At 43.7% G+C, this 17,342-nt stretch overlaps 1 protein-coding gene and 1 long non-coding RNA gene across 3 annotated transcripts in view; one reads left to right on the top strand and one right to left on the bottom strand.

Annotated features, from left to right (window-relative positions):
• The first annotated feature begins 1,498 nt into the window (after positions 1-1,498).
• Positions 1,499-17,207, top strand: LOC122561280 (fibroblast growth factor 8). 2 transcript variants are annotated; one of them, XM_043712927.2, is made up of 5 exons: positions 1,499-1,788; positions 1,895-1,931; positions 2,945-3,089; positions 13,428-13,534; positions 16,237-17,207. In XM_043712927.2, the coding sequence occupies exons 1-5, from the start codon at positions 1,757-1,759 to the stop codon at positions 16,516-16,518; spliced, it is 603 nt and encodes a 200-aa protein (XP_043568862.1). In that variant the 5' UTR covers positions 1,499-1,756; the 3' UTR covers positions 16,519-17,207. The 2 variants fall into 2 exon arrangements, with proteins under 2 accessions (XP_043568862.1, XP_043568861.1); XM_043712926.2 differs by having other exon boundaries at positions 2,912-3,089.
• The window catches only part of LOC122561282 (uncharacterized), a 52,023-nt gene continuing 42,094 nt past the window's right edge, over positions 7,414-17,342 (bottom strand). The window contains exon 3 of the long non-coding RNA XR_006314983.2: positions 7,414-7,808. This is a non-coding gene — a long non-coding RNA (uncharacterized LOC122561282). The remainder of the gene's footprint in view (positions 7,809-17,342) is intronic.

Below are 17,342 nucleotides of genomic sequence, written 5' to 3'. Positions count from 1 at the left end.
CACACACATATGCACACACACAACACACACATATATACACGCATAGCCAACACACACATATACACACATACACACACAGACAACACACATATATACACACACAGACAACACACATATATACACACAGACAACATGCATACACACAGACACACACATATACGCACACAGACACACACACATATATACACACACAGACAACAGACATATATACACACACACATTTACACACACAGAGGCACACACTCACACACACATATACACACACAGAGACAACACACACAGAGACAAACAGTCCTGGATCGGGCACCTTGGAGCACCGCTTCCCAATACTGAAATTGGAAATCTATGTTTATACAAACACAAGAACATGCGCTACTCTTTAAAAAGAGTAAATGCACATCCACAAACAACACGACGTGGGTCCGTCTATCTATGAATACTAGTGTCGGCTGGAGTGTACACCTTGCTCAATAAACCTTGTGAGTAGGTGTGAATATGTGTTAAACTGTCGCATTTTCAGTCACAGCATGGAATCCCGTGAAATTGCAATAAATAATCAGTTTTTAAGAAATCACATTTGCTGCAAATGTACTGAAACATTTCTCCTTCAGTGAAGATACTTGAGACGTTGCTGGATCTGATCGAATCCTAACCATCGCCACCTTCCCCCCCCCCCCCCTCTCCACCAACACACACACAGTTTCCCCGCCCCCCTTCGTGTTTTACACTGAAATGTCATTCCCAGAAGCTGCAGACTTCGCGCCGGCTACACGGCCGAGCCGACAGGTGTGCGCGTTCTATTTAAACCATCGTTCGCCGCTTGGCAAAGCCAGCTCACAACTCCGGGAGCCAGCGGCGAAAGCTCAGCACCAACCAGACACACACACACAAACGCACAGACAGAACAGAGTGAATTTAAGGATGGAAGGGGAGAGCGGGCGATAGGAGATTTGTACTCCCGGGACAATTGGGAGATTTTTGCTTCGCTGAAGGTAAACAGAGGGGTCGATAGAGGAAGATTACCGCTTTCTGCAGCGAAAGTGTCCGGATTGCTGGAAACCTTGGTTTCAATGAAGTGAATTGAAGACGCGAGAGAGAGAAGAGGGGAAAACATTCCAGAGCCGGCGTTACGTTCTCCCGAGAGAGAGAGAGAGAGAGAGGGGGGACGGAGAGTGAGAATATCGGAGCTGCAGCTTTTGAACCAGGCGGATCTGACACAGAGAGACCTTGACAGAACACCGTACCCAGCTCTCTCTCTCTGACAGGGAGTCAATGTAGAGCGGTCCTTAAAGCCCCCCCGCACCATCCTCCGGCCGAAGGAGCAGTCCAGGAGCAGACGGACACACAGACAGAGGGAGGAGACAGGATTAGATACAATCCGGGCCAGTTCGACATACCTCTCCCTGCGGCTCCCTCTCGCTCTCTCCCTCTCTCTCCCCTGGACAGTGCTTGTTCTGTGACCTGACTGCGTTTCCTTTCACGGTTATTTTTTTCTCTCTCTCTCTCAACTCCAAGTTCCCGGAGATTCCTTGCTGTCCGCCCCCATCTCTGACGGGCGAGCCCCAGTTAATGTAGCCCCTTCACCAACGGTCTGCCAGCCTTCGGGATTAAATCCGGATTCAACCCGCTCCAGGGAGTCGCTTTGCAGACGATAGGAGTACACACTGTGTGTGTGTGTTTTTTTGTTATCCCCCATCTCTTTCACTGACAATTAAATCATCCAGTTAACAAGAACCTGCGACAAACGAGATTCAGGATGCGGCTCCTGTCCCCACGCCTCAGCTATCTGTGAGTTCATTACTTTTGGTAAAGTTGTCCGATTGCTGCTTAAACTCGCGAAGTTTGGAGCCAGTGAAAGTCTCAGCTCGCTAATTGTAACTTTCTTCACTCGCAGGTGCCTGCAACTGCTGATCTTCTGTTTCCAAGCTCAGGTCGGTATTAATGACTAAATATGCATTTATTTATTTATGGATCTGTTTATTGCCCGGAACAAAATAATGAAAGTGTCGATCAATTTGTCTCTCGAGCGCTTTGATGACAAATGAATGCATTTTGATTTTTAACTTTGGGGCTGTTTTTTTGTGTGGGGGGGGGGGGGGGGGGGTTGTGGAGGTTTATCGGTGCCTGCATGTGTTTATCGCTGTTGTGATAACTTCACAGGAGAACTCACTGGGAGCAAAGGCATCGGCGAGGGAGCTCCCGGGAGGCTGAGAGAGAGGGAGGGACACGGAGGGAAAAGGAGGAATGGGGGTGACAAAAACGCAGTTTAAAAGTTAAAGAGAAAATAAGGTGGAGTAGGTCCGGCTGGGGATGGAAAGGTGAATGAGGAAACGGGGAAGACCCGCAGAGCGGACAGATTGGGAGGCATCGAGCAACAGAGAGGCGCAGAGAAAGACAGATGCGAAGCTTGGAAGTTGCAGTCTCGGCCTGTTCCACGTGTTTCTGTCATTAAGCAGCCCGCCCTATAAATTAATGCCATTGTCCGGGCTTTGGGACAACTGAAACCGTCATTGAAGGGATGGCCCGGCCTATCTCTCTCTCTCTCTCTCTTTCTCCAACTCCCCCTGTCTGGGACCAGGCACCCACTGCTCCGAGCTCACCCCACGACAGCGAACTTTAAAACTGTTGGAAACCAGCAAAATCGTTTAAACATTTCACAGAAGAGCAAGGGGAAGGGGTGGTAATGACTCCAGTTTATTTATGCAAACAATTTGCAAAATTGGCTCCCTCTTCGAAAAGGAATTACTCTCGGACTGAAGCTTCTGTTAATTGGTTAAATTATGATATAAGCAAACGGGGCAGATTCTTAGACCGAAGGAGGTTCTCGTGCAGGCGGTGCCTCAGTCTGAAGGCAGCTGGATCTGTGGTTGTTTAATGCACATGTGTATTGTATATTGTATTTTCTTTAAAGGTAACCTCTCAGTCACCGCCTAATTTTACACAGCACGTTAGGGAGCAGACCAGGCAGACGGACCGGCTGAGCAGGAGGTTAATCCGCACCTACCAACTCTACAGCCGTACCAGCGGAAAACATGTGCAGGTCCTGGGCAAGAAAATCAACGCGAAAGCAGAGGATGGAGATAAGTACGGTAAGGGAGAGAGAGAGAGAGAGAGACCAGGCACTGGGCAGGGACAGCAACTGGAAAGTGAGTGGAGGAAAGGAAGGGCGCACTGGAGGGGGGCACAGGGACATTGCAGAGATGGAGGAGAGGGCAAGGGGTACATTGAGGGCGGTAGTGGAGGGGGAGAAGGGGGGAGACACTGGCGTCATGGTGTAGGAGAGGGAGACACGAGGGAGATGGAAGGGAGAGAGGGACATATTGGAGAGATGGATGGAGTGAGTTGAGCAGATGGAGGAAGGGAGGGCGACCTGGAGGGATATCGCAAGAAAAGGAGGGAAACACCCCGCGGGAGGAGTGGGACATTGCAAAGGATTGCCGAAAGCGGAGCGAGGTTGGGAGAGCAGAGGCTGAACAAAGTGCCGCAGAATGGAAATTCATGTGGCGAGCGCGAATGAGCGTGATTTAGGAAAGAGAGAGCGAGAGAGAGAAAAGGCAATATATGAGACAAGAGAGAGAGAAAATGTTAAAAGGAATTGATTAAGGGGAAGACGAGCGAATTAAACAGCAGGCAGAGTGAAAAGGACACGGCATGCATCTCAGTCAGAGCCACAGTTCAACACTAACTCCGGCTCCCTCGCTTCTCCGCCTGAGACACTCTGTAGCTGTTCTCCAACCATTCGCTGCTCTCGGATTTCAATCCAGCAGGACTAAGGGGATTGAAACTCCGCAACCAACCCCAACCCAGACCCCGGGGCATCAAAGGAGCAATGGATGGAATCATCACAGAGCCCTGAGAGAACCCGAGAAGTAACCGGAGATGCCGGTGTTGGACAGGGGTGGACAAAGTTAAAAATCACCCAACACCAGGTTATAGTCCAACAGGTTTATTTGGCAGCACTAGCTTTCTAAGCGCTGCTCCTTCATCAGGTGTTTGTGGACAACCCTCACAATTTTAATTAAATGCGGAGAAATAACCAGCTCTCACAACCGAGTCACAGGCAGTGACAGAGAGAGATGAGAAAAAAGCCTGATCATGCCGAGGTTTCATTGTCATTCGCTTATCTTTGAATCGCTGGGGGTTCTTGTGGTGCAGTGGTAGTGTCCTTACCTCTGAGCCCGGAGACTTGGGTTCAAGTCTCACCCGTTCCAGGCTTGTGCCACATCTCCGAGCACGTTGATAATTTTTTAAAAACTGAACCGCAGTTGGGTGGAATATCCAGTTTGCAGGTCCGTGTGCACTCCGAGTGAACTAGACTAAAACACTCCATTAAAAGCAAAAGATTTTGACACCTGAAAATCTAAAATCAAAGAAGAGAATGCTTGGGGGAACACAGCAGGTCGGGCAGCATCTGGGGAGAGCGTGAGTTAATGTTTCAGGCCCAATTTGACTTCTTCAGAACTTTAAATCCACTTAATGTTTTGCTCAGGGACGTGAGGGAGAAACATTATTTAATTAGCTTTTATCTTTCGTGCGCTCCTTCAGGAACTGGATCATCAGTCTCGAGTCATTCAGGGAGCTCTGATCCTCTTGAATTGACTTGTCTAGAAACTTGTCCCTGGCTTGGCGGAGTCTTCCCCCCCCTGTGATCACTCGCTATGTCTGCGGGCAATCCACTAAATCAATACTCAAATCCATTTACTGCCGAACCGATCGATTGATTCCGCCCCTCCCATGAATTAATGGCTGTTTTTCTCCCTTGATTTAATTAAAAGAAATCGCTCTCTCCGCCTGCTCCCTCCTCGGGACAGCATTGGGTGGTGTTTAATCAACAACGCTCATTGACCTTCGTTCTGACAATGTCTTTTACAGATGGCAATGTGTGACATAGCTGAGCTGTGGCATTTGATTTGTGGTGATCTCAGTTGTGTCGATAGTAGTAGTTGGTTGAGGGATTTAGTTGTCTCTGCTTGGTCCAGCTGATGTTGCAGTGATCTGGAGCTGCCATGGTAAGTTATTGAGGTTAGTTCTGGTATCTGCCGCTGACGGTTGAACATAATACAATGAAACATTAACAAAACACAGGGTGTAGGGGAAACTCAGCGTGTCAGACAACATCTGTGGAAAGAGAGTTAGCCTTTGGAGTCAGTATGACTTGTATAGAACTGCAAGGGATTGGGAAATGGCGGTTTTTACACTATGGACATGGGCCGAGGAGCGAAGGTGTGGGGGGGGGGGGGGGGGGGAGGAGTGGGGTTGGATTGTCACGTAGCTCACACCAGGAAAGATGGTAGGATTTCACGCTCGAGTTGCTTACTGAACTTGCGTGTTACCTCTCCATGACGCAAGGATACTCCTTTCTCTTAATACCAACATGTAAAAGTTTATTACCTTTTCAAAACAAAACATTTTGCTTTCCCAATCGTTCTACCGAACTGGATAATTTCACACTTTAGGGCACCACATCAGCCACTTTGATGCTGACTTAACTGGCCTATATTCTTTTGCAGCCCCTTTCGGTTTTACTTTGCAAACTGGAAGTCTTAGTAAATAGCCCTGGTAATGGATTCCGATGATTGTGAGCGGTGCTGTATTAGTAAGAATTTTGAACACCCAGGTAAAGGTCTCAGCTACATGCCTCCCAATGTGTAACTTGGGGTAAATACAGATTTTTTTCATGTGAGATTAAAGGAGATTTAGGTAAATAAAAGTTAGCTTTTTTCACATTATTACTAGAAATATATTTCAAGATCTGAAGTAATTTTGTGCAAAAATTAGTTTGGGAACAGAAAATGTATGGAAACTGCAAGATTTTTTTGTCTCTGGGTACAGTCAACACTTGCATTGTTACAGTTATTGCTAATCTCTAGTTGACATGAATGAGTAGAACCATATCTTTTCCAGAAGGCGTGGCATCAGGAACGTCTGTAGGTCAGACAGAGTGATATGTTTTCCTTCCATGAAGACAATTAGCAAATTAGCTGCAATTGTAACAATAAATCAACAGCTTTTGTGGTTAGGTCCCCAATGTTAATCACAATTTACATTTACTGAGGTGACAAAGTGTTCATGTTATTGGTCTACAGTTCCAAAAATGGCCTACTTATATTCTATATTCCTATCCCTTCCTCAAGTTGTAGTTATTTTCAACTAGAATTATTTCAGATGTGCATGGACACAGTGGCCATCTCGCAGCTCAGACTCATATGGGACTTCATAAGGCAACATTTACACCAAAACCATCACACAGTGTTTTATCTTCATTCCAATGCTCCAGTTGTAATTTAAACCCAGACATAGTGCTGTGCCTGACTCCAGAATGGAAGGGTGGGACTCCACCAAACTACTTCTCTCAATTGTTATGGTTGTCATGTGAACCTAAAATCATTTGATGTGAGATCCCACTCAGGGACCATCTCACATCAGGTTGAACTCCCACTATCTGGAGGAAAGCTGCAGCCAGGTGTGAAGTGTCCAGGAAAGCACTGCACTAAACTGTAAACCATTAATTAAATCTTTCTAAAGCTATTATAACAGCTGTTTGTAACAATAAAATCATAAATTCCTTACAGTGTGGAAGCAGGCCATTCAGTTCATTGAATCCACACTGCCCCTCCGAAGAGCATTCCACTCAGACCCAACTATCCCTGTTACCCTGCATTTTCCATGGCCAATCCACCTAGCCTGCACATCCCTGAAGACTATGGGCAATTTAACATGGCCAATCCACCTAACCTGCACATCTTTGGATTGTGGGAGGAAACTGGTGCACCCAGAGAAAACCCACACAGACATGGGGAGAATGTACAAACTCCAACCACAATTGCCTGAGGCTGGAATTGAACCCAGGTCCCTGACAGTGAGACAGCGGTGCTAACCACTGAGTGACCACACCCAAAATATTGGAAAATAATGGCCATTGAACTCTAATAGTTTATGTTATCTGAGGATGGGCATCTGGAAACATTAGTTGCAGCTTGCAAGCTGTTTTTAGTTGTCCACAGATAGCAGGGAATAGATAGGTGCATGTGTGAGGAAGTGAGGAGAGTGTGTAGAGAATGTCTAAGTGCATGTGTGCAAGTGTCTGAAGATGTGTCAGTGTATATGTGTTGCGAGTGTCTCTGTGTGTGAAATCACAAGTTTGCATGTAGTTTCAGATGAAGGAGTCAATCAGCACATCTTAGATCATCTAGACAGATTTAAAAATTACATTCTCCATCACTTTGACTCACCGTCTCTTGTGTTTATCTACATGTGTTTATGTACATTTTTGTGTCATTAGTCTTTAGCATGAACCAGTCTAAATTTCCACACAATGGATCGAGACTGCAACAGATTCAGAGTATTGTTTGAAACAGTCCTGCATCTATCTCTAGCTAGAGGTCTGTAAAACAACGCTGGGAAACATCTCTATGTTTCGGAATCAAAATATTTTTATGTAAAAGAAAAATCACACCATCTAAGCTAACAAGCAATGGTTATAAATGACAACATCTAAAGCTTGACAATTTAGACCAACATTTCTCAAACTGAGTTGGGGTAAAACTAAGCATTTCAAGGAGGTTTGCAATGCAAGCCAGCTGTACAAAAGAGTGACTGCCCAAATAACTCTGGTCAAAGGTAGGCAAGTGCACATTGATCACAATGTGATCTGCTCCCCACTTGCTCCTGCTCTCCCCATTCTCCTCTAGTGTTTTTTTCATGATCTGTTTTCTCTCTGCTCCTACTGTCTTCAGCTGTTTTCTCCATGTTCAGTTCTCTTGATGCTCCTGCTGTCTCTCCAAGCTCCTGACCAATAGAGATAGATTCTGCAATGAGACGAGGGCACATTAATATGTAACAGTAAGTACTTGTCATCTTAAAAGCATTTTTAAAAAAAAAATCTCACTTCATATTATCATCACAAAGTATTTTAATTTAGATGGGGAATCTGTAATTACAAATCTATTTGAAAAGGGATTCTGTGACACAGATTAGGATCAGATATTAAACAAATATATCTATAAAAGAATGACCAAGCACAGCTCTAGAACAGATTTCACTTTACAGCATACTCCATTATATTGCATCTTGCTTTTGCATATGAGCAATGAAGTACATGTATTGTCAGCAGTGACTCAATTATTGGCACACTGACTTTAGAGTCAGAAAGTTGTCAGTTTGGACCCCACTCTAGGACTTGAACAAACAGATTGGCCGATTGTCCAGTACAGTATTGAGAGAATGCTGCATATTCAGATAAAACATTAAACAGAAGCTCAACATTCTCAGTGTGATAAAGAGCCCCTGACATTTTATAAAGAATACAAAAGTTCTCCCTTGGCCAATATTTATCCCTCAATCAATATCATTGAAACTCCATAACACCACTTCAATTAGTTCTGAGATGGCTGATATGGTCAGTGCACAATTTCCACACTCTGCCACATTTAGGGCAGGTGGTACTTGGATGTTAAGTAAATTGAAAGTTTTGTGTATTTTCACCAATGCCTCAACTTCATTGCTGCATATTTCTGATGAATTCTGTTGATGTGTCTGGTGCCTTCTGAATGAGCCACCTCCATTTTAGTCAGTCACAGGCCAGGAATTTCTGTGGGTCAATGGAAATGTTTGACCCAAGGAGCTTTGAGGACTTCCCTAAAGTGTTCGTTTCTGCTGTCCTACTGGGAATCTCCTTCCACAAATGAGATCTGATTTGAACGGAAGAAACTGCCTACAAAAAATGGCATAACCAATTAGACAATGCCTGGTACCTTGTAATTAAAATCAGTAATTAGCATTAGGGCTTAGAGAGTAAGACACTGTATCATTGGATATTGTAGGTGAGATATTAACATTGGATAAGATATTGTGCTATTTAGGTAAGATAGTGTATCATTGAAAGGAATATAGTGTCATTGGATTTGATAAACTGGGAAGGATCCTGCACTGTTATGTGAGATTCTGTGTCAATGGGTGAAATACTGTTATCGATGTATGGGGTATTGTATTACTGGTCAGGAAGGTGAATCATTGAGAGGGATGTTGTATCTTTGGATGGAATGCACTTGATGAATGAGAATACCTTGGGTGGTGTGATGCATCATTGGGGGTAATAATGCATTATTGAATTGAGTAGTGTATCATTGAGTGGAATAATATGCTGGGCAGAAGTGAGGACTGCAGATGCTGGAAATCAGAGTTTAGATTAGAGTTGTGCTGGAAAAGCACAGCAGGTCAGGCAGCATACAGGGAGCAGGAAAGTTGACATTTCGGGCAAAAGCCCTTCATCAGGAGGAATATGTATCATTAGGCAGTATGCTCTTGGTGAGAGGGATAGTATATCATTGGGTAGGATACTGCATCATTGGGTGGAATAATGCCTGATGGGAAGAATTGGTTGCTTTTCATTCTTTGAATCTAAATAATAGTAATTCTATCATTCCTATATTAGTGCAGAAAGATATTGAAGACAGGGGTTTTAAAAATATGTGTTTGGTCATGAATTGAAAGGGAAAATATGTAGATCTATGGGAGCAGAGTGGGGGAGTGGGACTAATTGGCTCTTTCATTTAGCTAGCAGTCATGATGGGACAAATGGCCCTCTTCTGTTGTGAATGATTAAATGATCACTACCATGTGTACAGACCAGGAAGGTGACAGATTTAATTCCTGATTCAATTAGCCAATCTCAGCTGGTGTACTGTTAGATTACTGAAAATTAATTTTAGTGCTCTGGGTGTACACAGGAGGAATGTGCAGGTTCCACCACTGACCAATATCAAGTCCTCCCTGTCACTAAGAGTGTGTTTTCAGATGTTAGAAGAAGGTTGAACTTGGTAATGATATATTCAGAACAAGCACAATCAAGCAAGAAAAATGGTCACCTGGGGTAAAGTACCCAAAGAATGCTTCTAATCGAGAAAGAATCAGAGTCTTTAGAGAAAAAGCAGGAAAAGTAAGAAAAAGTCATTCTTTGAATTTTTTTTTAATGATAAATCTCAATTATTCAAGTGGCCCTTCTTCATTAGAGATAATGATTATTGGAAAATATTTGAATTTGGAGTTGCACACCTCAAGCCATCCTGTCCATACAACATATCTACACATACCTTGGACCTTTGCTGCTTGCGTTCTAACCACACATCTGCTCAAATATATGATAGATTTAATCTATTTACAAAAGCAATAATTGCCTATAAATTACGTAGGGATTGCCTTTCTTTATAAAAAAATACAGGAGCTGTTATACTCTAAATTACAACGTTTAAAAGGCACCCAGATGAATGTATGAATAGGAAGGGTTTGGCGGGATATGGGCCAAATGCTGGCAAATGGGATTAGATCACCTTAGGATATCTGGTGCAGATGAGATGGAGTGAACAATCTGTTTCTGTGCTGTGCAACTCTCACTTTATATAATAGACTCTCTCAAATAGATGCTAGACTGCTACTCTCAATTTAGAGTTAAATAGGGTCCAGGATCATTCTTTTTAAAGCCAATTATACTTCGGTCCAAATCAACAATACGCAAGGAAGAATTTGCTGTCAGATCGTATCCTTCTTAACTTCCCAAAGCACTTTGTAGTCAACTAAACACTTTTTAGAACAAAAGTAATTGTTGTAATGTAGAAAATGCAGCAGCCAATTTGTATTCAGCTTCCACAATCAGCAATTTGATTAGGATTGTGTAATCTGTTATAATCATGTGGATGAAGGAACAACATAGGCCTGGACACTGTGCAGAACTCCCTTGTTTTAATTCAGATACCACTATTGGTATGCTTACACCCTGAGAGGGAATATGGAATCTTGGTTTAACATCAGTAGGGGAATTGATGGTTATGGGAAAAGGACAGAAAAGTGGACGTGAGGAGTGTCAAATCAACCACTATCCTATTGAATGGCAGAGCAGGCTCATGTGCCAAACAGCCTACACCTGTTCCTATTTCTTATTGTCTCATCCAAAGGAGGCACCTCACTAGTATTGCAGTGGCAGCATGAGCCTAGAACTCCCTGGACTGTACTTGATGCCACAACTTCAAACAAGAAACAAGCCACATACCTATTGAGGCAAGGTTCAAACCCCAGCAATCATTGACATGATAACTAGTGCAACTATTGTCTAATACTACATTTGTAACTGTTAACTCTTTGATCTTCCAGTGTGTTGTGGTAAAGTCACTGACTCTGAGACATTGAGATCTAAAAAATTCCAAATTTAAAAAGCAACTGCTAGGAAATGCCCAGCAGGTCAGGAAACATCTGTGTGGAGAAAGAAGCAGAGTTAATTTCTCAGCTCAGTGCAAGGTTTCCAAGAGATGTGGCTGAGTATTTCCAACACCTTCAGCTATTGTTTCAGGTTTGTAGCATCTGCAATGCCTCACTTTAAAAAATCCGAGGTAGAATTATCAGTTATTGAGTTAATTGGTGTCAGATGGAGCTTATGTGTGTACATTAAGAAAGACCAGGCTCAGCTCTTCCTGTGGAGCTTATATTATTAAACATCCAGCCATTCACCCAGCTGGTAAACAGTGACAACCAACCAGAATGTCCCAACAAGTCAGTTGACTGCTTCAGGAGGGGAACAAGAGGTGAAGTGACACTAAATCTGAAACTCGAATCACTGGAGAATTCCATAGCTCAATATTGGTTGAAGAGTATTTCAAGGACACCTTTCTGACTGACAAATTGCTGAAGCTTTCTCCTTTAGTATTCTGGCTAATTTTCAATCTTCAATCAAGATCAATATTCAGATTGTCTGTTTTTTTTTCCTTCCACTGTTTGTTGGACCTCTCTGTGTAAAACTGGTTGCCATGCCTCCTACATTAGGACAGTGACAACACCTCAAAGCATAATATTTTTCGTAATGTGCTTTGGGACATTGAGGGGGTTGTGAGAGATACAATGCAAATAATAAAATATTTCATTCTTTTATATTTTATACACTACTGGGTAACAATCTAGGTAACAATCTGCCTAGTGTGTGCTACTGCTTTTTAATCCATTGAATCTTTGATGTATTATTGTTAGGGGTGTTCAAATATTGTCACCAAAGTCTTAGCAACATCTGGGCTACAGAGGAGACCATTTGTTTCTAGTTCTGTATTTCTTTCTTATTTGCTGTTTTCTCTGTTTGGAATTTTTTTTTCTTCCCCTAGTGGTCTTAGCATTAGCAACTTGGGATACATGGAATTTCATAAGAACACGGATTTAAACCTTGCATAAGCACAAATACACAAAAGTAAAGTCAATTATTTTGGTCCATTGAACCTACTAAGCCATTCAATAAGGTCATCATTGATCTATCTGCTTAAATCCATCCTCCTGTCCTTCCCTCTTGTTCCTTAATTCACTAAGTGTCCAAAGATCTAAGGATCTGTCTCAAATATACACAATGACTGAACATCCACTCTTCTCTGAGGGAAAGAGTTTCAGAAATCCACCATCCTTTGATTGAATAAGTTTCTCTTAATGTCAGAACCTGGTAGACACACCCTGTATTCTGAGGTGGTGGCCTTTACTTCCAGACTCTCTAATCAAGGGAAATATACTCTGAGTATCTACTTTGTCAAGTTTATTCAGGGTTTTAAATGAGATGATGGTAACTAATCTGAAGACCCCATGGTATATATTTAAATTGTGTAAGATCAGAACTTGGAGAGCCTAATATATTCCTGAGTTGTACCACATACACCAGACTATGTTTTCAGCTCTGGAATATGGGTTCAGTTCTGTTTCAGATTGATGACTCCAGTGGCCAAGAATGAAAAGAGCCTGAGAAATCTCAGATCAGAAACAGACATTTCTGAAACCCACTTGGCAAATCAAGCAGCAGCTCTGGCAGAGCGGAGGTGTTAGCTGTGTAGGTACTGTACACCACCTGATGAAGTGCAACACCTGAAAAGCTGAGGTTCCAGCTGAGAAAAATTACTGGGGACAGTGAGGGAGCTTAACTCTGTCTATCCCAGTGTTGTACTGGCACTGGGAGTGTGTGAGGACAATGTACAGAGAGCTTTATTCTGAAACAAGTCCAGTGCTTACCCCTCCTGAGAGTGTTTGGGGACAATTTTGAGGAAGTTTTATTCGATGTCTAACCCATGCTGTATCTGTCCTGGGTGTATATTCTGGGGACATAGCTTTACGCTGTATCTAACACTGCTATACCTGTGCCGGGAGAGTTGGATGATCTTCCCCCGATAGGTAGTTTAGGAAAAGCATTCCACTCTCCTGGAGTAACATGGAGTGCAGAAATGTTCTCACCTTCTCCTCCCTAAATCTTTTTTGCGAGTCTAATGATTTTTTTTCTGGGGCTGTTAGAAATAGCCCCAGTGCAGTAACCAGTGCGGGAACGGATTGAGAATACAACTCTTGCTTGATGAGTATATAAATAAACGGAAAGTTGCCGACCGTTCTCTCAGTCCAACACCCCTTTCTTTCCAATGCAGCCAAACTGATTGTGGAGACAGATACCTTCGGGAGCAGAGTCCGCATTAAGGGAGCCGAGTCCGGGTTTTACATCTGTATGAACAAGCGAGGAAAACTGATCGGCAAGGTAAGGATGAATGGGATTGGCGGGGAAAATTTCTGAGCACAGTTGTCACATGTTTTGCCAAGTGGGAGTTGGGGCACATGGAAAGGACCAAAACAAGACAAGGAGACGTAGAAAATTAGTGAGATACGAGTTTACCTTCATTGGAGGAGGAGAGAGAAACAGAAGAAGGGATAGAAAGAGGGCAAAATAGAAACAGAAACAGGTAAAGAAACAACTAGAGAAACGGTAGTAGAAATGGAAACAAGAATAAAATGGAGTAATGAGGAAATGGACGGAGCACGTTAAGGAGCGAGAGTCAGAAACAGACAAATTAAGAAGAGTAAGGTTCTGACGAGAAGGAAAGACAAAGGGGGTGTGAGAGAGAAAATTGGAGAGAGAAAGCAAGTGATTGAAATAGATCAGGGTGAAGATCGGAGTTGTGGAAGATGGCAGAAAGAGAAAGGTTACATTTCAACGCAACAGTTAGAAGGAGTGTGACAAGCCCAGATTTTATTACTCTGCTCACTTCAGAGGCCAGTTTTTAAAACCCAGAGGTTTATAAAATCATGAGGGGCATGGACAGGATAAATAGACAAAGCCTTTTCCCTGGGATGGGGGAGTCCAGAACTAGAGGTTTCGGGTGAGAGGGGAAAGATTTAAAAGGGGCCTAAGGGGCAAGAGTTTCACGCAGAGGGTGGTGCGTGTATGGAATGAGCTGCCAGAGGAAGTGGTGGAGGCTGGTACAATTGCAACATTTAAAAGGCATCTGGATGGGTATATGAATAGGAAGGGTTTAGAGGGATATGGGCCAAGTGCTGGCAAATGGGACTAGATTAGGTTAGGATATCTGGTCGGCATGGACGAGTTGGAGGGAAGGGTCTGGTTTCTGTGCTGTCTGCCTCTATGACTCTGTTAGATTTCTGGATTAATCCGCATGCTTCCGCCACAGAGGGTGAAACCCCGCTAAAATCATTGATTAAAGAAATCGCGGTTCCTCGTTTTTATTGAAAGTCACTCTCGCCCCGTCGTGCTCCCACTCCGTCCCCAACTCTCGCTGTACTCAGAGATAGGTAGACGATGCTTCCTTGCCCAATAGGAACATCAGCCTGACATCCTGAGGCCCGCGGGATAGAATTGGGACTCCCTATTCTATGTGTTTTTTATGTTCGCCAGAACACGGGATGGAAATGTGGACTCCGCTGCTGAGTCTCCGGCTGCCTGAGGGATGTGAAATATTCCCAAACAGTGGGAATAGCCGGGAGGAGACACTCCCATCCAGGGGGATTAGAACCCCGGTTCCCCATTAATGGGTTCATTCTGCCTGCTCTTCTGAACAGCTTGGGTTATAATGTTTCTGGAATATCTACTTGTCTATTCACTCGCGGGATGTAGGAATCGCTGGTTGGGACGGCATTTATTGCCCGTCCCTAGTTGCCCCTTGAGAAGGTGACGGTGAGCCGCTGCAGTCCATGAGATGTAGGGAGATCCACAATGTGGTTAGAGTGGGAATAATCTATTAACATAGTGTATAGATTAAAAAGAAGCATAATCCGGTTCGCGATATACCTAGATGCTATTACAGATATATAATGATTATAGTGACCACTTTATTACATAGTTCCTATAGCTGGGCAGATACATGGCTAAAATGACGGATATAATGTCTGGCTAGTTATGATGATGCGACCCATCTGTTTTTGGAATGGATTAAATATGAAGGTCTACATGAGCAGTTGAAGGGAGCTGACTCCTTTCGCCTGCTGCTGGGACCTGAAGGTGGATTTGAAGGTTTGTGTTCGATTTGGAGCGGGCAGGCCAGCCTGCCGCTTTCCTCTTCCACTTGTCTAATTCTGTGTCGCATGGAGCCTCTGAGTCCCGGCTGCTGGCAGCTTCCGTGCGACCAACAGCAAGCTCGGAGATCCAGGGGCGGCGCGCCCCCTGCCGCACCTGCCATCTGGCTGGGGCGAGCTGATATTATTCCTTATGACAAGTTGCAATTCACAGTGCCCAGGACTGGACCGTACACATGGCCTGGGAGAGGGATGTCCTGAGGGAGTTGGGGGGCTATAGCCGCAGATGGAAACTGATACACGCAGGGGCCGCAGGTTCCATACTTCACGGGTCACTAGTGTTTGTACATTGCACACACTTACCCTGCCATTCTCTCAATTCACCTCTTCGGAAGCAAGACGGCAAACCCTAAACATAGCGAGGCTACAGATACTTTGAAGTCTGCCTGCTCTTCAAAATAATCTTCCGTCCCCTTTCCCTGAATAATTTTCTCAATTCTGTCTCTTCAAGTCTGTTGCATTTTACCCTCTTTCATCTTGTTAGTGTCTTTTAAAATTCTCCCTCACTATCTCGTCCTTTCCTCTTTCCACCCTTTCTCTCTCCACACCTACCCCCCCCCCCCCCCCCCCCAGCCCCCAATCCAATCTTTCCATTGTTCATTTGATAATCCATGCGTTTTTTCCAGAACTGAAAACAATAAGGTGATCCCAGTACTGTAGTCTGAGGTATCCCTGACCGATCAGTCTCTTGGCACGTTCAATGTCTTTTCAAAGAAAATTCTTCTCACACACACATTATATATATGTGTGTGTGTGTGTGTGTGTGTATATACTTCACATGAGAAGAATTCTATATATATAAACGCCCACAAACTGGAAATGAGCAGGGGATGTTAATGGGACGTTTACTCAGTCTCCTGTTTCTTTGTGCAGCGAAGCGGGAAGAGCAAGGATTGTGTCTTCACTGAAATTGTGCTGGAGAACAACTACACGGCTCTGCAGAACGCCAAGTACGAAGGATGGTTCATGGCTTTCACCCGGAAAGGGAGACCCAGGAAAGGGTCGAAGACCAGGCAGCACCAGAGGGAGGTGCATTTCATGAAGAGATTACCCAAGGGTCACCTGTCCTCTTTGGACAGCCACAGACACTTCGAGTTCATCAACTACCCTTTCTCGAGCAGGACTAAACGCACCAGACACTCCAGGCCTCGGTAGAAGCAGCCACCGTCCCCAAGGTCACCACTCTCTCCAGTGACCTTTACTGCAGATAATGGATGAACCCACTCTGTCTTTTCTTTAAAATAAATGAGATGCTTTATTTTTCTATTCAACTCCAACTGATGAGACTACATCACCAGGCGTTTGGGAAAATAATTCAGTCTGAAGTAAAGTTTAAATAGTTTTTAGAACAAGAGAAGGACAGGAACACACAAGGATTCTGTGACAGGGAAAGGGAAATCCTTCCAAACCTGAGCTGCTGGACTGTTCGATTCCTAAGTTGAGATGAGAGCCTGAGACTGGTTTATTGTTGTATATAAATGAGTTAGCTAGCTAGAGTGGAAGGATGGAAGATTTACTTTTATTCTCCCATGGTCCTCTTGAAATGCTGCTTTTGATACGTCTTCACTTAAGTGTGATGTCCTGAGGAATGAATTACCAAGATATTTACAAAACAAAATCTGCTGGACTTGAGTTTAGCCCTCAGTTCTGTCCCTTGGTATTGTTACAAGTCATTCGTTGTCCAACTGCATTCTCTGAATCTTAGAACAGACATACACACTGCAAACAATTATAACCTCAAACTGTCTTAATATTTCTCCATTTTCTTTCTTACCTATTTTAGTACAACACTGTATTGTTGCCAAGAAACTGGCATAATGTCTTTTGTATTCTTTTTTTGGAGAATTGTGTAAAATAATTTTTAATGAGAATATTTATTTAATAACTGTATTAAATTTGTATTAGAATACAGAAAGTAATTTGTGTGATGTCACTGTAAGATAGCACAGGATGTCAGGGATTGTGTGAGACATGAATGC

The sequence above is a fragment of the Chiloscyllium plagiosum genome, unplaced genomic scaffold (genome assembly GCF_037043375.1).
Source record: "Chiloscyllium plagiosum isolate Xiang-an unplaced genomic scaffold, Cpla_swu_hap1 HiC_scaffold_22, whole genome shotgun sequence".
Classification (NCBI taxonomy): Eukaryota; Metazoa; Chordata; class Chondrichthyes; order Orectolobiformes; family Hemiscylliidae; genus Chiloscyllium; species Chiloscyllium plagiosum.
The sequence above is the reverse complement of the archived record's forward strand: the minus strand, read 5'-3'. Positions and strand labels throughout refer to the sequence as shown.